Raw genomic sequence first — 22,695 nt, 5'->3', positions numbered from 1 at the left:
CATTTTATTATCCTTTATGTAATTTATGAAGAATTGGCCATTTGTGGAGAGCAAATAAGTGAGTTAAACCTTTTTATAAGTAGCACTGTTCTTTTCTGCTGGACTGTGTAACAGCTGTGATTGTAGGTGCTTACGCATAAGCTTGAACAGTTCCAACCAGTTTATTCCAAAATAAATTAGAGTTGAGCAGCTTGCTGCATGTTACTCTCATTTCTTGTCTGTTCTGCTGAAATTTATAGTGTGTGAAAAAATGATACTTAGGTTTCTTGTGTGTTTGTTTAGTCTCTGATACTGGCTTTAGGTTAAATGGAAATTCGGTTTCGAATGGAGATAGTGTGAACTCTTTGTGCAAGCTCCTGTTAGAATATTTGGTTGAGTAAGAATTTTATGTGTTCACTGTCAACCTCTGGATAAGCGCTGTTTTCTGGCTGCAGTCCTGTTACTGAGCTAGCCGTCTGATTTCCTGTTAATTTTAATTGGATTGAGTAAGGACATTGAGAATAGAACAGTGAATCTAACCCCACTATTGGTGAAACCAAAAAACTGACTCTTCATAATCATAGTTTTGTATAAAAATGAAAGGATTATTATAAAGGTTTATATAAGAACATGAGCTTCCCTGGTGGCTCACACGGTAAGGAGTCTGCCTACAATGCTGGAGACCCAGGTATGATCCCTGAGTTGGGAAGATCTCCCGGAGAGGGAAATGTAACCCACTCCAATATTCTTGCCCGAAGAATCCCATGGACAGAGGAGCCTGGAAGGCTGCGGTCCATGGGGTAGCAAAGAGTTGGACATGACTGAGCAACTAACACTTATATAAGAACATAGTAAACATGATGGACAAAGAAAGAAAAGCTGTTTTATAGCTTTAGCACATTTATGGGCATCTTGAATATAAAGTAGTAATATGGAGTTAATTCCAAGTTCCAGGGTTTTGGTTGTACCTATCTTTTACAGGTTTCTGGATTTTACTTAGGCTTAATCTAAGAATGTAGTTTATTAAATTGCAGAGCTATGTGAGATTCAGTTAGTACACAGTAACTGAATTGTACTGTTTGAGGATACGTGATTACCTGGAATGAGATCTGAAGCCTTCGATTTTGCATTTGGCACTACACCATTCCTGGTGGTAAGAATGCAGCTCAGTAGGACTAAGCATCAGTAAGACCTTTGACACTGTGTGATGGGGAAGCTGAATTCCAGTGAGGGGAAGCATAGAATCACCCTTCTAGAAGAAATATGGGTAAAATTGTGCTTATAGTATGTTGAGCTCTGAGATCTCAGGAGAAGTAATTAGGGGATCATTGTGGACTTCTTAAAATGCTTAACCAATTTGTGGCTGTACTGGAAAAAAATTTAGCAAAACTGCTACCAAGAACAATTATTTTGTCTTTAACCCATGGAACAAAGATTGAACACTATTGAAATCAGATGATAACTGTTGACTTAGTCAGAATGCTTGATTTTGGTACTGCTCTGCTTTCAGGTTTTACCTTTTAATATTTTGTGTATTCATCCACATGGACGTTTTGATCCACTGGTGCACTGTTTTTCTAGCACCTGTTTTATAACTCCAGTCATGCTTCTGCTTGTCTGTAGTGTTTTTCCACTCTGGGTGAATTTCCTTGCACCTGACCATCTTCAACTTGCTGCTTGTATATTCGCTTAATTCTCCAAATAGTCAATCATTTTAAATTTAGTTTGACTCTCCATGGCATTAACTATCCCACTCAACTTGATGTATGTAAATTTAATGAGCATGCTGTCCTGTAAAATCTACATTCATGAATGAAAATAGTCTGATGTTTGTAGTTCAGTTGAAAAAGTGTCCACACTCTGTTTGCAATTCTCTGCTTGATTACTCCTCGGTGCTCACTAGTTGCATGTATGGGCGTGAGTACTAAGATTACATCTTTTTCTCTTTCTCAGTTTTGCCAAAGAAAATCTGGAAGATGTATATTTTGTGTCACTGTTTTATCAGCCTAGGATGGAGTCAAGGTATGTAAAGATAGTAGCAAACTTGGATTATCCTGGTTTGTGGGAACTTCCAGCCCCATCTACATAGGAAGAGATCTCTGGAGCATCTTAAAAGCTGCTGGCTTGACTCCATGTCTTTGACCTGGCTTCCAGGTGAGGGCCGCAGCTTCCCATTTGGTGTTCTTGCACAGGTTAGGAAAATGTGTGCCCCGTCTTTCCTCTAAGAGGGTGCAGCACCGCACAGTCACCCCGTTTGGTCTCGGCGGTGTCTCAGCCTCATTCCATCTCAAGCAGGGGCTGCTCTGCAGGGCTCAGCCACACGTAGGCTGATCTAGGTCAGTGGCTGCATGTGGTTCTGCTTGTGCTCCCTGAAGACATGATGTACTTTTAGCTTGGCCCGTGCCGGCACCACCGCCTGGAGACCCTGCCTCTGGAGCTGGACCTCGTTTCCATCACTGTTTTAGTCTCGGACTCTGATTATTGTCTCTGGCTGCAGCTCCATCTCCCAGAAAACTACCTGTGTTTCATGTTTGTCCCAAAAGTAGTTTAGCAAATTCTATTTGGGAGTTTTTGTGATATCTCATTTGATGGATATCTAAAGAGTATATGCATTGTGAATGACACAGCAAGTGTAGGAAAAAAATCTTTTAAAAATTATCTGTGATGGAGGAAACAGAAAGGCATATATAAAGGAGAACTAGGGTCGAGGGGAAGCTTTTTTGTTTAATTTTTAATCCATTAAGGATTATCATCTTTATATAATGAGACCCAACAAGCTAGAAGAATTTAGTGAAATGGGGTGGAAGCAAGGTAATTGATGTGCAGTGCCCTTTTAGGAGGGGAGAGGAAAGAAGATCCAGAGCATATATGAGTGGGATTATCTTTGGATCGATACAGGAGTTGGTACAGGAGAATGAGTGTGCAAATAAATTGGTAACAGAACAAACAGGAAATTGATGGTGTGTTCTTTTTCCTGGAGAAGATTAAATGTATTTACTGAAAATGATAGGTAGACATGATGGTTTCATAGCTCCTGGCGAATGGCCAGTTTGAAATAAGTACTTTAGGGAATGTGAGGAAATATTCCTGTGATTTCTCATCAATGTTAGAGGAACAGGTGGATCACAGAGTTAGCCTGGTTGGGAGATAATGGAGTGGGTATTAACACTGAGGTTTCGCTGAGGTCGAGAAATAGCTGGCTTGGAAATGGGAGAAGTGAAAAGATGGAAGATTGTGATCAGAGAGGAGGATCTTGGAGATGATGGTGATACTCGAGGTAGGACCATTTTTAGATAAAAGGCCCCGGTGTGGTCGTGAAGACCACGGGTGAGGAAAGTGGAAATGAGCGTTGCTGGTTGTGGGGAAGCCAGGAGGGGTGTCACAGCATGGGCAGTAGGGGGAATCTGCTCCCAAGGGTGTGAGATGGCTTTAGCCCCAAAGGAAGGGGGCTGCAGATAGTAGAGATACATAATATGGAGATAAGAATGGAGGCACAAAGCTGTGCTGCAAGGCTTACGGTCACCTTACAGAACTTCCTTCCGTCTCACTTCTCTAATCAGTAAAGAAGAGACAGTACATAACCCAAAGGGTTATTACTGAGTGTTAAACAAATAGTGCTTCTGAGTGTTGTAGCACAGTGCCTGGCTTGAATTTAACCATTGTTTAAGATTAGAAACATGGTCCTTGTGAAAAGATGTAGCAAGGGATGCTAGAAGAGTGAATTAGAAGGGTGGTTCATAGAACACCTTTGGAATGGGTATGGGAGGACATGTGAACAACTTGAACTTTGTGTTTTGGAAAGTTCCAAAAGATGCCTGACCTTTAGGTTTCTAATGGACTTCTGTTAACGTGTGTCTGATTCAGATTTGTCAATAGTTGTTTCTTTACTTCCCTCTCCTCTATCAAGTTTGTGTGTATTTACTGTAACCAAATACACTACAAATGTACTCCTTTTATTTAATGGACTTAAAAAAAATTGCCATATATATTTTTTGTTTGTTTTTAGCCTTACTGTGCAGCTTGTGGGATCTTAGTTCCCTGACCAGGTGTTGAACCCCAGCCCTTGGCAGTGAGAGTGCACAGTCCTAACCCCTGGGTTGCCAGGGAATTCCCCCCAAATTACTGTATTTTAAAAAAAAGTGGGATGTTCCATTTTTCTTGTTCTTTTCAAGTTATTTTATATAGCAGAATTTTTATGAGTATTTTAATTTAGTTTTTAAGAACTTTATTTTGAAATAATCTTAAAAGAGTTGCAAAAATGGTATGGAGGATTCTTTTATACCCTTCATCCAACTTCCTCGAATGCCAACGTCTTATATAACTTTAGTGCAATTATTAATACTAAGAAATTAATTAGTTTCTAATTAATTAGTTTCTAACCAACCATCATTGGTTAGTTTCTAACCAACCATCATTGGTTCTTACTAAACCACAGACTTGATTCAGATGTTGGCAGTTTTCCCACTGAAGTGCTTTTCCTTTTCTGAGAGCCAGCCCAGCATCCCATCCTGTGTTTGGTTTGCCATGTCTTTTTCATCTCCTCATCAGTGGTACTTCTTCATCTCTGATGATCTTGACACTTTCCAGCAATCCTGCTTATTTTATATCATGCCCCTCAATATTTTTTCCTTCAGTATTTTTTCCCTGTATTTTTGAAATCTGTCCCTGGTGCTAGTCAGACTCACATAGTGAAATAGCACAGTGATTCAATTTAGGTGTAGTTTTTAATTAGAAAGTAATTAACTAGAGGAAAATTACTTTTTGATGCTGCAACTCCCCATTTCCCCAGGCAAAAGATTGTATTTAAACATGTATATGAAGGTAGTGCTAATTTATAATGTATGTTACTAAGGCATTAATAGAACTTTAGCAACAAAACTGATAATTACTCTTTAGACTGATCAAAACTGAAGTTTTGATGATGACTGCTCAAAAAATATTTTTGAATGAGATATATTCTGTTAAATAGCCAACTGATAAGGTTTTTCCAATTAAGGAAATAGTTATTTATCTTATATCCATTTGAATACTCATTCAAAGTATTCCTCAGACCTTGTACATCATTTGTTCATTATTTTATTTATTATAGGTATTTAATGAATTATATATCAATGTTTGCATATATGGAAATAAACTGTTTTTTAGGGCTTTTATAAAATCCATAACTACGGTGTCCTTCTGTGTCCATACAATATATAGACGTATTGACCTATGTTTGAATGGAAGAATTGGTAAACATGCAGAAGTTTATGTTGCTTGTGTCAGCCATACATGAAGGCCTCAGGATTATTCAGTTCTGCTTAGAAAGTAACCTTGTTATAACATTAAGTACGTTGTACTCAAATGGTGTCCTGGACGCGGTTGCTGCCCCTCTAAGACCCCCTTAGCATGGCTGGTACAGGCACACGCGGGTGTGCATGTTGACTCCTGGTGGCTCACAGCTGCTGTCTTAATCCAGAGCTGTGGCTTCAGGGAGCTGTGTTCCTGCAGACTGTGGCTGACTGACTTGGGTGGTGTCAAGCTTGTCTCTCCATCTAGGGACTACTACTATCCACTGCATTGCAGGCTCAAGTGAGAACCCAGATGCAGCTGCTTTTTAATGTATATATAATTTAATTTATTTATGGCACTTCTGGGTTTCTTCCTTTAAGTCCGTATATACAACTTTTGTGTATAAGCTCATGTCATCTTGAAAAGGCATTTCACGAAAGAAAGCAGTAGCCTTTTCTTTCTTACAAGTCTCTGTCTTACAATTTTGTTTTGATTTCAGTCACAGTAATGGGCTTTCTGTTTTTTAATTTTCTGTATCTATTAAGTATTTTAATTTGCAGGTTAAAGAGGCTGGATCATGTTTGGCCATTAGATGGAAACTAAAAAACATAGTGAATCATTTAAAGCGCATGTTCTTATGTACCCACTCCCACCTCTTATAACAATTGTTCCTTTACTTCCTCACTACTTTTCCTTAAATTTTTTAAGTAGATCATATAAGCTGTCTTCATTCATAATTAAAAAATCAATTTATTACCTTACTGTACTATGTAATAAAACAGTATGTGTGTGTGTGTTCAGTTGTGTCCAACTCTGTGATCCCCATGAACTGTAGCCTACCAGGCTCCTCTGGCCATGGAATTTTCCATGGAGTATTGGAATGGCGGGTTGCCGTTTCCTTCTCCAGGGGATCTTCCTGACCAGGGTGTCAAAGCTGCGTCTCCTATGTATCCTGCATGAGTAGGAGGGTTCTTTAGTAGCTGAGCCACCGAGGAATAATGTAAACAATTGGCCATAGACTACTCAAAAAGATACAATAAAGTCACATCCTGGAATCTTTGCCTCATGCCACTGTGAATACAGCTACCATGTAGGTTGATACAGGTATTGTTCTGTTCTGTTGCTTCAGATACCACAAGCAGTATTGTTCTGGGATATCTGAATTTCAGAAATGAAGCACAAATGATGGTGCAGCTTAAAACGAAAACTGGAACTATAATTTGCACAGTAGTTGGATTTTTGGAAAATGCAATATATATTAAAGATACATAATATAAAGTATTAAATATGTAACAACTTACCTATTAATTCCATTGTATGTCTATTCCAGGCAAGAGTACTGGAGTGGGTTGCCATTTCCTTCTCCAGAGGATCTTCCCGACCCAGGGATCGAACCCGGGTCTCCTGCATTGTAGGCAGATGCTTTACCGTCTGAGCCACCAGGGAAGCCTGAATTAGAGTCTAGGCTTAGATAATTGTGATTTTCCCTGTCTCTTTGTGCATCTCTCAGTGGGATGCAGGATAATTCCTTGTGCAGGACTAGTCCATATGTTGCAGAATGTCTAGCATACCTTTCCCTTGTAAATGCTGGTAGCTGAAATGCCCTGAGACATTTCCAAAATGTTTCCTAAGTAGTGTTAAGGCCTGTTGAAAAATCACTGGCTTAGAGAGGAAAAAAGAAAATAAATAATTATTCACATAATAGGATGTTTCTAACCTGAACAGCCAAGAGTGACATTACTAATTACTGCCTTTTATTGGAATTTCAAATGCGACAACTTCTAAGATCTTAAATTTTATATCAAGGTGAAATGAAGGGAATTTTGACTTTTAAGTGCTTCAAAGGTTTGGTAGCCAAAACCTGAGTCAGCTAAAGGCATAAACTGTAGCGTCTGAATTGTAGCACCCTTACAAAGCTTAGAAAAAAATTTAGCTTTCAGCCTCCATAGGTGATCCAAAGCCCTGATTTTTATGGGCCCAGTTCTGAGTGGATATGGAGTTTATATACATTTAGATGTCTTAGCATTGCACACAAATGACCCAAGGCTAAGATCAGAAGGAAGTCCATTTGAACTGCTCTCTCATTCAGCCACTTTTCTCTTTACCTCAGCCTCCCTTCCTTTGTCAGAATAACCTTTTTCTTAAGCAGCTTAATTGATAGATTCTGATTGCATTACATATCTTTATCTGGATATTCTTGACTTGTATTTTTTAGTCACAGTTAGACCTATAGCTGGATCTAGGTTACATAAACCCTTATTTTGAATGGTGCTGTTAAGAAATGTAAGGTTTTTAGGTGGTACCTCTTTTCATGAGAGCAACTTTTATGTGATTTAGAATATTCAAAATTAATTAATGTATGTTTTTGATAGGGATAGGTTTCCTGGATAGCTCAAATAGTAAATAAATAATCTGCCAGCAATGTGGGAGACCTGGGTTTGATCCCTGAGTCGGGAAGATCCTTTGGAGAAGGGAATGGCAACCCACTGCAGTATTCTTTCTTGGAGAATTCCATGGACAGAGGAGCCTGGTAGGCTACAGTCCATGGGGTTGCAGAGTTAGACACAACTGAGCACTTAACACTTCATTTCTTTGCTGGGTAAAGAAGTGACAATTTAAATTGTAGAATACTTTGCCTTTTGTTGGGATCAGTATTAGGTATTTGGTATATGCTTGCAGCTTATCAGAATCTGGAAAGGGATTGGCTTATTTACTTTTTACTTTTTATGACACGTGAAACAGTGCTTTCAGAATGGTGCAAGATGGCTTTTGGTGCAACTGTTGTAAAAAAAAGCTTATATATTTTTATATAATATTTCACAAATATATATAAATTGTGACTCCTAATATATTTACGGAAGGCAGAAATCTTCAGCTGTCTAATTATCTATGATGATGTCAGTGTAATGTTACTAGCCTGTTGTGAAATTTAAAAGTTTTTCTGGTAAGTATTTTACCTGCTCAAATGATCTAGAATACTCTTCTCTGTATTGCTAAATTTCTTTCTTTCTTTCTTTTTTCCTCCAGGCAGAGCTACATGGAAATCATTCCAAAACAGTTACTGCTGCTTTAGTCACAAATTATTGATTTTCTGTTCATTGTGTATGTAGAATTGCTGCTCTACTTAGATTCTAAAACAAGGCTTTTTAATTGTGTTTTCCAGGAAGATATGAATTTAAATGAAGATAAAAAGGCACCATTGCGGGAAAAGGACTTAAGTATCAAAAAAGAAATGGTGATGCAGTACATTAATACTGCTTCCAAGACAGTAAGTAAAGCTGTCGAGTTGAGAAATACTGCTGAAACATGTCCTAGTACAGTGAACAATACGTGTGTCTAATGGAGCACCTAAGTTTGCGGGCAACTGTAATCAGAGAGCTTTTGAATGTATAATTAAAGGTACACGTATTATAGTGAGTTTGTTTAATTCACAAGTATTTCTTACCTTACAGCTTTTAAACTTTTATTTTTTAGCCATTCACAGTGTTAAGAAACACAGTGGTTGCTTGGTCTGCTCACTTTAGGTCATCTTTCCTTGTTAGTAAATTAAGATGGGTATTGATTTCTCATGTCACTTATAAATTAGGATAATATTTGTATTTTAGAAGAGTGAGACTGATTTGACTCTAACTACCTAACTCAGAATGCATAATCGTGGCTTAGAGGCATATGTTTAATGTGAGTTTCCCTGTGGATAAAATTAGCTTGTAACAAATTGTAAATGTAGACACTGAGAGGAGCATTAAGTCTCCACATGGCTGCTGCTTTTCTAGGGAAACATAAAGTATGTGGGTGGAAGTAATGACTAAATGTCTGAGAAACATGACTGGCACATAGAATTTATTTCATGGAACAACAAATGAGCTTGACCAGTCATAGAACTGTGACTGAATGGATTGGATGAAAAATATACAGTGGAAGCTAATGAGGAAGCAAGGCTCAGTAACAAGACAGTAGAGAATGCTTTTGGCTGAACATAAAATAGAACTGGACTGGAGAAAAATAACTAAACACACTGTTGTTTTCACGGGATACTTTAACCTAAGGCCAGTTTACAAGAATATGAGTTATTTATACTGTGGCTCCATTTATCTACTTAGGCCAGTCAGTGACTCAGGTATTTCTTTTGGAAGAAAGACTCAAGTGATGTTTAATTTTTAAGCATGTCTCGTTTTTTGGCAGCCTGATGTTCAGATGTGGAATTCACTCAGTACTGTGTTTTTCCCAGCTCTCTTTCTGTAGATGGGCCCTTCATCCTGCCACTGAGATGTGCATTGCTTTTGTTCCGTGATAATACTCAGCCGTCACAGATTAGCATTGGGGCTTTAGACTGACTATGTTTTAGACTGACTATTTATCTTCTGTTTGATCTTGGACATCTAATTTTGTTTTTCTGATCCTCGGTCTCCTTCTACATAAGATGGAGATAATACTAACTTCACCATAGGCTTGTTGTTAGAATTAACTGTGATTAGAACATAACAGATTTTTAACTGGTGGTTGCCTCTTGTGGCGTTAGTAGCAGTTGTTTACTTTTTATTTTTCTTTGTGATTTATTATTCTTACTGTTGAAATCATTATACTACAAAACACAATTAAAAATACAAGTAAATGTACCTTAGTGAAATACAAGTTTCCTATTAGTCTGCATTTATAAGACATTCACTAATCATGTTTATTAAGTGTCTGTATGTAAGGCACTACTTAAAGCCCTAGTGATTAAGCACCAGAATAGTGTGTCATTGTGTTGTGTGGAGCAACATGTGACACACATGACAGAAACACACAAGCGTGTCATGAGAGGTGAAATGTGATGTGGGGGGAAAGCAGGGGGAGTGGGGATGGTGTAACTGGTTTCTATAGAGTCATCGGGGCAGAGTCTCCTGTTAGAGAATTTTAAATCCAACAAGCATGAATCCACTTAATATAATTACAGGAGATAATACATTAGTTAGAACTGGTTTAGAAAACCTTGGCATAGTAGTGCAGTTTAATTCTGGAATTTCAGATAAACTTTTTAATAGAACAGAATATTTTGAACTTCTACACAGTGGATCTGTTTCAGTTCACATTCACTGATTTTAAGCTTTAATCCCCTAATTATTTTGGACTCCGGTTGGAATTTATTTACCAGAATTAGATAATTAGATTATCAGAATTGAAATAGATTAACTGTCTGAAGTATAATTAAAGCTTTTAGTTGGTGTGTGAAGGGCCATGACTCTCCTAGAAGGGTTCTGAATAATTTGGCAAATGGTTAACATTGTAGAGAGTTCAAGCTGACCAGTCATCTACTTTTGCTATGGAAGTAAAAACATTCATTAACTCTAGGATGTGGACTTTGTTATGCCAGTATATTTAGGTTAATGAGTACTGAAAAAATTTCTCTGAGAAAGGCAATGAGTTCATAGATAGGTTGTTCTAGGGAGAATGTGGGAAGTTTGTGTCAGATGTTACCATTTTAGCCGTAGAATTTGCTTTGAGATTCTCTTTTGTGGGTAAGCATTAATATTCTCTTTTGGAAGATAGTATATTGATGCCTACTGTTGATGATTTGATAATGCTTTAGCAATGTTAACCCTTAAATTAGCCCTGAAGTAGATCAGCTTGACTTTAAAATAGGGGGGGAAAAACACTAAAAAAGCCATCAATCAAACTAGATTGTTTTCAAGGTCTTACAAGTTTCGGTTTAAGTGGCTGAATACTACAACTGAATTTCTTCAGTTAGGAAATATTATTAAAATGTACCAAGCAAATATCATATTTAGAAGCTAAAAATACCATACTCTCATGTTTCTAACTTCCTAGGGCCTTTTGGCCTGTGCAGTCGAATGGCTGGGTCTGGCGGGGCTTCTAAGAACGCTCTCCCTGGACCAGAGCGGGCAGGCTGCCTTCCCTGCTGCTGGTCATGGTTGGGCGGGTGTGCGGTGCTCAGCCGCTGATGCCATGGAGCTGCTGCTCTGGCTCGGTGCAGGCCTGTGCCAGACTCTGCTGTGATGTGAGGTGGTGTCTGTTCTTATTTAAGCTGCCTGGAGCTGGGTTTTGCTTTGCTGCTGTAAACATCCTTGTAGGCCATCCAGGTGTCCTTTTGTGTATGTGGGCTATCTCTTTAATTTCCTCTGGAAATTTCTCTTTCTATCCAAGTCAGTTCAGTTCAGTTCATTTGCTTAGTCGTGTCCGACTCTGCGACCCCATGAATCGCAGCACGCCAGGCCTCCCTGTCCATCACCATCTCCTGGAGTTGACTCAAACTCACGTCCATCGAGTTGGTGATGCCATCCAGCCATCTCATCCTCTGTCGTCCCCTTCTCCTCCTGCCCCCAATCCCTCCCAGCATCAGAGTCTTTTCCAGTGAGTCAACTCTTTGCATGAGCTGGCCAAAGTACTGTAGTTTCAGCTGTAGCATCATTCCTTCCAAAGAACACCCAGGACTGATCTCCTTTCTATCCAAAGAAGAATCTAAAAGAACTTTGGAGTCACTGCAAGGCTTGGTGGCCATTTCTTGGTAAATGACTTGCCTTAGATGCTTAGTAGCAAGTTTATTGGAGAATGCATGCATGCCTTGCCTGGAAAATTCCATGGACAGAGGAGCCTGACGGGCTACAGTCCATAAGTCTCAAAGAGTAATTAAAATAAATAAATTTATATTAAAAAAACGTGTTGGACACGACTGAGCTCACATCCCTTGCCATTTTCTACTCCATGGAGTCTTCCTGATCTGGGGATCGAACTGGCATCTCCTGTTTGTTTGTCTTCTGTGTTGCAGATGGATTTCTTAGTGCTGAGCCGCTGGGGAAGCCCAGCCTGTTGCAGCGGATTAGTAAAAATCTCTTTCCCATCTGTTGAGAAGAAAGAACTTGCTGTTCCACTTTTAGGCTTTTTCAGGGTAATTTGCAGAGAAGGCAGTGGCACCCCACTCCAGTACTCTTGCCTGGAAAATCCCATGGGTGGAGGAGCCTGGTGGGCTGCAGTCCATGGGGTCGCTAAGAGTTGGACACGACTGAGCGACTTCACTTTCACTTTTCACCTTCATGCACTGGAGAAGGAAATGGCAACCCACTCCAGTGTTTTTGTCTGGAGGATCCCAGGGACGGGGGAGCCTGGTGGGCTGCCGTCTATGGGGTTGCACCGAGTCGGACACGACTGAAGTGACTTAGTAGCAGCAGCAGCAGGAGAAGAGGGCTGGGGCAGAGGGGTGTCGTGTGGGGATGAGGCAGGAATTGAGGGGATCCGGAGAGAAGGGACAGGGCAGAGGGGCGTCTGGTGCCCTGGGGACATGGGGTTTCGGGGGAGAGAGGGAGAGACATTTGAAGAGTTTGGAAGGACATTGTGTTTTACCCTATATAGTGAAACACCTTTATTATGTCTTTAAGAACCACTGTGTCTCTAAGAAGGACCATTCATCTTCTTTTTCTTTTTCCCTAATTAATTTTTATATACTGAGATGACGACACTGTCCAGGCAAGTTCACTTCTATACAGACTACAATCAGACATCTGTCAGCATATAGTCTTTTTTGGTTGTAGATATAATGCTTTAAAAATCTTTCTTCAAAATGTATACTTCTAGTCCCTGAGGACTGTGCTAGCTTGGAATCAAAAGTTTTTACAGGCTCCCCAGCCTGGGCCTCCCTCTCCTGCCCTCCCATCTGTGTGTCTTTGGAATCTGTCCCTGCTACAGGGAACAAGCTCATTGTAGGTGGGCTTCATGAAATGAAAAGACCCAACCTCACATTGCTAAGGTGCCTAAAGAAAGCGTCCATTCTTCATTCCCTGTTTGTGTCTTGATTTTTCCTATTTGATTTCTTTATCCAAGGATTGAAGCATAAACCCTCTTTTATAAATGCGCCTGGAAGTTTACTAGCTTCCTTTGACTTTGTTTTTAGTTTTTTTTTTCCTAGGTTATCAGGTCGAGTGGAATCAAGTGGCTTCAAGTGTTCCTCTGTTAGAGAAGTTTGGATGGCATTTAATTTTACTCTTTGAATTCTTTCTTGAATATTATTTCTTCTTTAGTCTTCTTTAGTAAGAAATATAAATGGCAACTATTAAGAATATAATTTTAAAAGGTACATAGAAGACTCTTAACAAAATTTTTTCAAAAAGTGTGATGAAATGACTGAGTGTACATTGAGTTCTTAAATGTAGGGTTATATAGACTTTCATATATGTGTATGTATGTATATAGGTGAGTATATGTAGTGTTCAAAAGTCTCTTTGAAAGGTATTATCACTTGTTACAGCTCAGTAGGATGTGATATTCTCAAACTCGGAGGACGTGGTTTTCTGCATTATCAGCGTTCCAGGCATATTTTGATCAGATCAGGAAAGAACTACTTTGAGGAAATATTAGTCGTATGCTCATTTGTATGTGTGCTTTTTCTCTAGGTAGAAAATCTTAGATTTGATTTGTTAATATTTAATATCAGTGAGGGTATTTTCATACCTTTTAGTATGCATTTTATTTTTTAGAGCTCAATTTCATATGTTAATTTTGGAAACTGTCAGATATAGATCAATCAAGTTGTTGTCTCTTTTATTTCCTCACTTTTTGTCATTGTTGTTGTTTAAATGTAGAAACTTAGATGAATCATAATTAGTTACACGTTCTTGGTAGAGTTAGCATGGACTTTTCTGGCTTACATTTCAGGTTTGGAGTTTGATCAAAGCACCCCTGCAACATAAAAGCTTGGTTAAGTGTGTGCTGGTACTTGGTGTTAGACACTTATCATCACTGCTCTTGGGATACTTTGCCTGTTTGTCTCCAGATCTTGGTTGCTGAAGAGAGCAAATTTCAGAGCCTCAGAGCAATGGACCAATTTCTTGTTGAGAGTATTTCCTAATCTATCTGGCATTTTCATTTTCATTTGTGCCTTTATAGGGCAGGCTTTATTTATGTGCAACTAGAACTATCTTCCAACAGCTCAGATTCATCCAGCTTCTTGTGAGGTGTCCGGAGCAGCTCCAGTGGTATATCGTGTTCTCTGTTGTTACTGTATTGTGTTTTTGTTTAGGCAGGAGATGAATATGACGGTGATCTTTTCTTTTTTAATAGGAAGAAATTATATTGGATTCAAACTAGAATTGTATATTTTTGGTTTTTTAAAAATCTTACTGTTAGTTAAGACATTTTTTTCTTTTATTATAGGACTTTAAAAAAGATTCATCAGATACAGAAGCACTGTTATTTATTGGTAAAATTGACTAGAATTTTAGAGCCTGACAGGGTCAGTGGTGCTTTTACCAGTTGTGCCATTAGAGGTCATCTGAGATTGTTTTCATCTTGCTTATTGAATTGTTGTTTGATCTATGATATTTTGCTGTGTTTGTGATTACTTTTTAGATTTTATGAATATAATTATTCTTATGTCCGATAACTGCAAAAGGAGTGAAAACTTTGCAAGTGCCAGAAAGAAGAGGCCTGTGATAATGATGTAGATGAAAGGGAAGAGCAGGTATCTGTATGGAATGGACTTTCTGAAAGCAGCAACGGTTCTAAAGAATAAGTGAAAAATTGAGAAAAATGCTGTGTATGTACGATTGTTTTTCAGTGAATGAGAGGGAAAAGTATGTCAGTGGAAATAACAAACAATCTATAATAAAGAATTGAACAGAATTTTATTTGAGGAGCTGCTACTGCTGCTGCTGCTAAGTCACTTCAGTCGTGTCCGACTCTGTGTGACCCCATAGACGGCAGCCCACCAGGCTCCCCCGTCCCTGGGATTCTCCAGGCAACACTGGAGTGGGTTGCCATTTCCTTCTCCAGTGCGTGAAAGTGAAGTCGCTCAGTCATGTCTGACTTTCAGTGACCCCATGGACTGCAGCTCACCAGGCTTCTCCATCCATGGGATTTTCCAGGCAAGAGTATGGGAGTGGGGTGCCATTGCCTTCTCTGATTTGAGGAGTAGTGGTGCTCAACCTTGATATCCATTAGAGTCATTTGGGGAGCTTTAAAAATCTTGATGTCTGGGTTCTGTCATTTTCAATCAAGTCAGGTGGGACCTAGGGACCAGTGTTTAGTAATGCTCTCCTGGTGATTCCAGAGTACAGTCGAGGGTGAGAACTACTGGACTGGACAGGGTGAACCTTGTCACTAGGTGTCTTCATGCAACCTTAGTTCAGCCAAAGACTAGAAGTTAATAGGATTGAAAGGCTGAGCATGGTGAACATTTACTCATGAAGCTGTTATTAAGCAGCTGTGGGTTGTGGGCTATTTTGCCTGTGTGTAAGTGAAAATGAATGTTCAAAGGCATGCTGTAACTACAAAGAAATTCTCTGACACTTGGGCTATTGTGAAAAATCATCAAAGTAGGGGAAGGTTATCTACTATAACAGATGGAAAAACTTGGTCTTTTTTTGGAAAAAGATGCCCAGCAAGGAGGGAGAGGGTGTACCTGGTTTTCAAGTTTCAGTGGTGGCAATAAATTTAAACTCCTCTTAGTTTTGGTTTGTATTAATACTTACTAGACATACTTTCAGTTCTTACTTACTCCTAAAGAGAGTAAATCCTATCCATGCTTAAAACTCCGTAGTGGGTTGACCATCTTGTGTACAGAAGGCATTCCTTCCCAATTCTGTGCTTCCCTGAAACACTGCCATTTCCTCACTGGCACAGTGTTCTGTCCTTGGGATTCTGTGAGGCATGAAATTGTCCAGAAGTGAATTTAGACTGTCTTTTCGTCTGCATGCATGTGTGCTAAGTTGCTTCAGTTGTGTCTGACTCTTTGCGACCCCCTGGTCTGTAGCCCGCCAGGCTCCTCTGTCCGTGGGATTCTCCAGGCAGGAATACTGGAGTGGGTGGCCATTTCCTCTTCCAGGGGATCTTCCTCACCCAGGGGTCGAATCCACATCTCTTATGCCTCCTGTATTGGCAGGCAGGTTCTTTACCACTAGAGCCACCAGGGAAGGTTTTGTCTACTGCTAGTATATAATTACTGTGAAACTAGTCTTTTTTTTTTTTTTGGTAGCCTTTGGGAAAACAGTATTGCATTGATCAGTGAGTTAAAAATAATTTTGCTGTTTTTGTTAAGGATGGTTTTGTTATTCTCTTTCATATGGTAGAGATTTTTTAATTTACTCAGGTGGTCTTTTACTTATATTAGGTCTGAAATTATCTTAGAGCATTTCAACATTTTGCAAATGAAGTATGTGAGAACCTCCAAATAGTAACTAGGACTAGAAACTAGGGTTTCTGATTTTCTAAACCTTATTATTGTAAAGTAAAACAGTTACAGAAAACACTGATAAATATGTAGCTTAATGATTTATAAGAATATTGCAATATCAATAAACAGAACCTTGGCAGCCATCTTAGAAACTCCATCATATACCCTGTCAAACTTTGCTTTTTCATTCGTAAATCACTACCTTGACTTTTATGGGAATTATTTCCTTGATTTTCTTTAATTTTATCACTGAAAATTGTATTACCAGACACCTTTTGTTGTTGCTTATGTTTTGATATTTGAAATATCTTTAACAGTGTTTTAATATTCAAGTTCCTTTCCATCCGTTTATTTTATCTAAGGCAGTCTGGATTTTACTGATTGCATCCTCTTGGTGACATTAATGTTTCTCTCTTTCTCTTTCCTTTTTATTTCCTGCAAAATGGCAGCTAGTTCAGAGGCTAGATCAGACTCAGGTTTGATCCCTTTGGTAGGATCGTAGAAGTATGTTCTGTATCAGAGGTTACTTCATATACAGTTTATGGTTCTGTAATTTTGATTTCATTTATTAGTTGGAATATATTTATAAAGAGGCATTTTCTCTCAAATACTGATTACTGTGTGATATAGGAAACTTAGGATAAATCCTTGATTCTTTTTGCCAGCTTTCAAGGAACTGAATTGGTTCCCTATCATCCTATAAAAAAGGTGATCCTTTGTTTTTAGTATTATTATTAATGAAGCTCAAATTGTCCTATCTTCAACCAGTGGGATCTTGTCCAGCTGGCCTCTAGTCATTTTGGAGTGACCCTGCTGTTTTACATAGTTTTATTTCTATCTGGTAAGATAAGATGACCTGCACTCCCCTCTTTTCCCATACCAGACCTGGAATCGGTCATTTCTTTTGGTGGGAAATAATTCTTCAAGAACAGTCTGGTTGTCAAGGATACTTATTGCTAGTGGGTTAATTACGGTTTGTAGGCCTTTTCAGTGGAGAGACAGCAGAGGAAAAAAATATATGTGAATGTGTTTAAAAGTTTTTTCTTTTACATTTGCTGTCCACATCTCCAACTGTTTTTGTTGTTATATTATATTTACATGGATCATATAGCCATTACAGTTTATAATCTTTTAGCATTTAGTATTAGATTGGTACAAAAGTAATAGCAGTTTTGGATCCTGAATTTTAAATCATTATAACTAGGCTCAAACACATCTCTATTAATCAAAATAGGAACCATTACAATCAACACATTTTTTGCCAAAAAAGAATAAGTGTCTAGTCCTAGCAAAAAATATCCATGCTTTGGAATTCAGTGACTTCCTGGAAAGCATTTTCTGCTTCTGCTGCTTGTGGAAGCGTTTTCCCTGCAAACAGTTGTTGCGATGGTTGGCGAAGAGGTAGCCGATGGGCGAGAGGGGTCAGGTGAGCACAGTGGACGAGGCAGAACCTCACAACCCGGTGCGCTGGTTGGCTGTGTCACGTGCTGTCGCACGTTGTCGTGGGAGAGAACTGGGCCCTCTCTGGTGGCCAGTGTTGGCTGCAGGTGTTGGAGTTTTCAATGCGTCTTTTTGATTTGCTGAGCATACTTCTCAGGTATGATCGTTTCACTGCAATTCAGAAAGTTGTAGTGGATCAGACGGGCAGCGGACCACCAAACAGTGACCATGACCTTTTCTTGGTCAAATGTGGCTTTGGGAAGTGCTTTGGAGCTCCTTCTCAGTCCAACCACTGAGCTGGTTGTCTCTGGTTGTCGTATAAAATCCACCTTTTGTTGCATGTCACAATCTGCTTGAGAAATGTTTTGTTGTTGTTGCATAGAATAAGAGAACATGACACTTCAGAACAACAGACTTATTTTTTATGTTTTGATATTTGGTCAGCTCATGAGAAATCGACTTACAAGCTTTTTCACCTCCCAATTGGCTTCAAAGGCCGAATGACATTGGTCAGCACTGAGTTCTTTGACAACTTCTTGTGTGACTGTAGAGGATCAACCTCAGTGATTGCTCTCGGTTGTCGTCAAACTCCAGTGGCGGACTGCTCTGCCCCTCATCGTCAAGGCTATCATCTCCTTCACAAAACTTCTTGAACGCCCCCTGCAATGTACATGCATTAGTAATTTCTAGGCCAGATGTGTTGTTGATGTTGTGAATCGTCTCTGCTGTTTTATGACCCATTTTGAAATTGAATAAGAAAATTGCTGAATTTACTTTTCCCGACCCAGGGATCGAACTTGGGTCTCCCGCATTGTAGATAGACGCTTTACCGTCTGAGCCACCAGGGAAGTTATATAATATCCATAGTCTAAAATAAATATGTGAAGAAGAACTAAAGAGCCTCTTGATGAAAGTGAAAGAGGAGAGTGAAAAAGTTGGCTTAAAGCTCAGCATTCAGAAAACTAAGATCATGGCATCTGGTCTCATCATTCCGTGGCAAATAGATGGGGAAACAGTGGAAACAGTGGCTGACTTTATTTTTCTGGGCTCCAAAATCACTGCAGATGGTGATTGCAGCCACAAAATTAAAATATGCTTACTCCTTGGAAGGAAAGTTATGACCAAGCTAGACAGCATATTAAAAAGCAGAGACATTACTTTGCCAACAAAGCTCCATCTACTCAAACCTATGGTTTTTTCAGTAGTCATGTATGGATGTGAGAGTTGGACTGTAAAGAAGGCTGAGCGCTGAAGAATTGATGCTTTTGAACTGTGGTGTTGGAGAAGACTCTTGAGAGTCCCTTGGACTGCAAGGAGATCCAACCAGTCCATCCTAAAGGAAATCAGTCCTGAATATTCATTGGAAGGACTGATTCTGAAGTTGAAACTCCAGTACTGTGGCCACCTGACGCGAAGAGCTGACTCATTTGAAAAGACCCTGGTGCTGGGAAAGATTGAAGGCAGGAGGAGAAGGGGACAACAGAGATGAGATGGTTAGATGCATCACCAACTTGATGGACATGAGTTTGAGCAAGCTCCAGCATCTGGTGATGGTCAGGGAAGCCTGGCATGCTGCAGTCCATGGAATTGCAAAGAGTTGGACACGACTGAGTGACTGAACTGAACTGAAAATAAATATAACCTATATAGCAAATAATATTAGTCATTAGCAAAAAACATAGAGTGAGAAATGTACATTAAAATGTTGTGTACCTACATTTATTTAAGAATGTATTCTAATATCAAATGACAAAGTTCAGCAATGCAAAACCACACTTACTTTTGCATCAACCTAATAATTCTGCTTTAGGTGTTTGTCTCATTTATTTTTAACATATATATATTAATCTCTCTTAGTTCATTTTGAAATGGTGAGTCGCAGTTTGCCGTGTTTCCGGTTGTGTTTTGTTGTCGGTAGGGTTGCTCAGCCCTCTGCTGGTCTCCCTCTCAGCACTCTCTGCACAGCAGGGATCCTGGAAGGAGCCCTGACCGCAGTGCTGGGACAGTGTCCTCATGGGACACCGGTGGCTCCAGGGTCTGCAGGTCTTCCTGCCTCTGGCCTGCACCCAGAGCTCGGGTGGGCCACACCCCTCCTGGTTCCAGCTGCTGTTCTCACGCTGTTTAAGAATAGCTCTGGGCTGTTTCTGATATGTTTTCACATCTTCAGATGTCTTGTTGCTTTCTCTGCTTCTTTACATCAGACCTTGATGCTGTGCAGATTTTGTGACTGTTAAGTGGTTTCTCTCCAAATGATTGGATTTTGAGGGTCATGGAGATACCTTATTGATCAGTGTTGTTAAGTTTTGCTATTTAGTTGTTTTGTTTGTTTTTCTGTGGAGATCCAAAAACTGTTGCTGTCACCTGCCCAGATCCTCTAGTCTTCTGATTTTGAGTCTTGTGTTCTTTTCCTTATTTTAGGTCAGTTTATGTCTTCGGTTAAAAGCCGTTTCTGAATTGTTAGTATTCTTCCTCTTGCTTGCCCTACCCAGTCTTGACTTTCAGGGGAGAAAATGATATATTAATACATGACATTTTCCTATCACTAGGTTTTGCTGCTTATTTCATTCATAAACTGTCATCAAACCTTTTAATGGTCCATGACCTTCAAGTATAATTAAATAAAGCACTAGCTTAATTTCTATATTATTCTTAATTTCTGTATTATGTTTGTGCAGTGCTATATTGGCTCAGAGGTTAAAGCATCTGCCTGCAATGCGGGAGACCTGGGTTTGATCCCTGGGTTGGGAAGATCCCCTGGAGAATGAAATGGTAACCCACTCCAGTATTCTTGCCTGGAGAATCCCATGGATGGAGGAGCCTGGTCCATGGGGTCGCAAAGAGTTAGACACGACTGACCAAGCGACTTAACTATCATGTAATATAATTTAAATAAGTTATGCAGAATGCATTGTGATTTATATCCCATTGATCATTGGGAAATTCAGACTGCCCTTCAGTACTCTACCCCACCCTGGAAAAACAGGTCTCATCTGCTTGTGTGTGTCTATAAATTAGTGAGTGTGTTAAATCTATCTCAGCATGAAATCACTTCAAGTGCTGAAAGACTATCTTAAAGAATTTAAATTGATTGCAGATGTTGGTGCAATTAAGCAGGCCTGATGAGCTCAGAATCATGTTTCTCAGATTTGAATATGAATGCATTTTAAAAATTATAGTGATGTACTCCATGTAAATGGAGTTCATAGGCATCTGAGAGTTTCTGTCACCTTGTGCTTTAAGATGGTTCAGCACTGTAAAAAGTGACGTGTGACCCCTTATACATATACCTGTATTACTTAAATGAAAATGTGTTACTCATCTTAAGTATGTGGTTCTGTGTATCTCTAACCAACTAGAATTGACTTTGAATGAATATTTTCCCTCGTTATTTAATTTGCCTACTAATTAGTCTACTTTTTTGCCTATAATTTATTTGAAAATTAGTCTATAGATAGAGCCCAGTGTCTTGTGGGATCTTAGTTGCTGAACCAAACCAGGGATTGAACTTGCACCCTTGAGTCCTAACCACTGAACTGCCAGGGATTTCCGTCTCCATTAATTGCTTTGGCTTTAAACTGCTGAGATGTAAAAGAAAATTTTCTATTTATTATTTTAAAATATAGCATACTGACTTGCAAATTAGAAAGTGAGTTCTGAATGACTGAGTGACTGTCTTAACAAGATTAGAGTATACAGTGTGCTCATTTTCAATTTATTTCAGATTGATTTGTGCACATTAAGTAATTAAACTCATCAGTTTTTGCAACACATTGTAAAATGTTATGGACATTAGGACTTTATTTTGTATACTGTAGTAAAATAAATTACAAAAATGGTGAGTAATTATATTTAGAAAATTTTTAAATACTAAGAAAATTACTGAAATAGTATAGTAACACTAGTGTTTTGAGATAGGAACAAAGAATACATTACACTTTTTCTGGATGGTGTGGATTAAAGCTATGTTCTATAATATTTTATAAAAGCTTATTTTGCTCATCACACAGAGTGTACTTGGTCTTCAGAGGTTGAGAATTACTTTGTTACTTCTAGCTTTGTGATTCCAGAACGTTCATTATACCTCTTAAAGACTTAGTTTACGGAGCAATAAAATTTAGGAGTGTTTGTATGAGAATGATGGGATGAGACATAGGGCAATGATTAAAGTCTCATGTTATCTTTATTTTAAGTCTCTTGCTAAGTCGTCTTACTGAAGTTTACAGTAAAGTATAAAATGGGACTGGGTGAATGCTGTAGATGAAGCATTCTTAAATCTGATTATACTGAAATAAAGAATACAAATTATTAAAACTGGTCATCGTTAAAAATACATAGTCTTTTTTCTACTTAGAAGATAAAATTATATATTCACCTGCTCGTTCTGAATCTAGAGCCAGGCCCTTTGCTTTGAGTAGGAGTTGCTCCTACTTTTTTCCACATAAAGCATGAAGCATCATCCATGATCACCACTTGCGTATTTTAATTCAACCAAGATTTTATACTTGTAAAAACAGTCTATGGTCAGCTTTACAAGATTTGTATGATTTTTATAGTGAGATCTTTTCAGTTATCTTGATCATACCTAATTTAAAATTAAGTTTTTTCAAAAGCAGGTCACCCTAATCTTGATTTTTCTAAGCATTAATTTGTCACAGAAGCAACCATTTTCATTTTCATATATTATTACATTAAAAAGAACAAGATTATCATACTTCATAAACAGTCTGGGGTTTATTTTAAAAAATCAGCTCTTGGTATTTACAGATTTCGATTCCTAGGAGTATGGCCTACAGCATACTTTGGGCTTTGATCACTCTGTTACATAGTTTAGTGGAAAGCCTGGT

At 38.8% G+C, this 22,695-nt stretch overlaps 1 protein-coding gene across 3 annotated transcripts in view; it reads left to right on the top strand.

The window, feature by feature from the left end:
* The window catches only part of DIAPH3 (diaphanous related formin 3), a 582,111-nt gene that overhangs the window by 69,052 nt on the left and 490,364 nt on the right, over positions 1–22,695 (top strand). For all 3 annotated transcript variants that reach the window (XM_018056821.1, XM_018056820.1, XM_018056822.1), the window contains one exon: positions 8,414–8,518. In XM_018056821.1, the coding sequence (XP_017912310.1) occupies positions 8,414–8,518 (105 nt within the window). The remainder of the gene's footprint in view (positions 1–8,413; positions 8,519–22,695) is intronic.

The sequence above is a fragment of the Capra hircus genome, chromosome 12 (genome assembly GCF_001704415.2).
Source record: "Capra hircus breed San Clemente chromosome 12, ASM170441v1, whole genome shotgun sequence".
In the NCBI taxonomy this organism is placed as follows: Eukaryota; Metazoa; Chordata; class Mammalia; order Artiodactyla; family Bovidae; genus Capra; species Capra hircus.
This window is presented reverse-complemented; position numbering and strand designations above follow the sequence as displayed.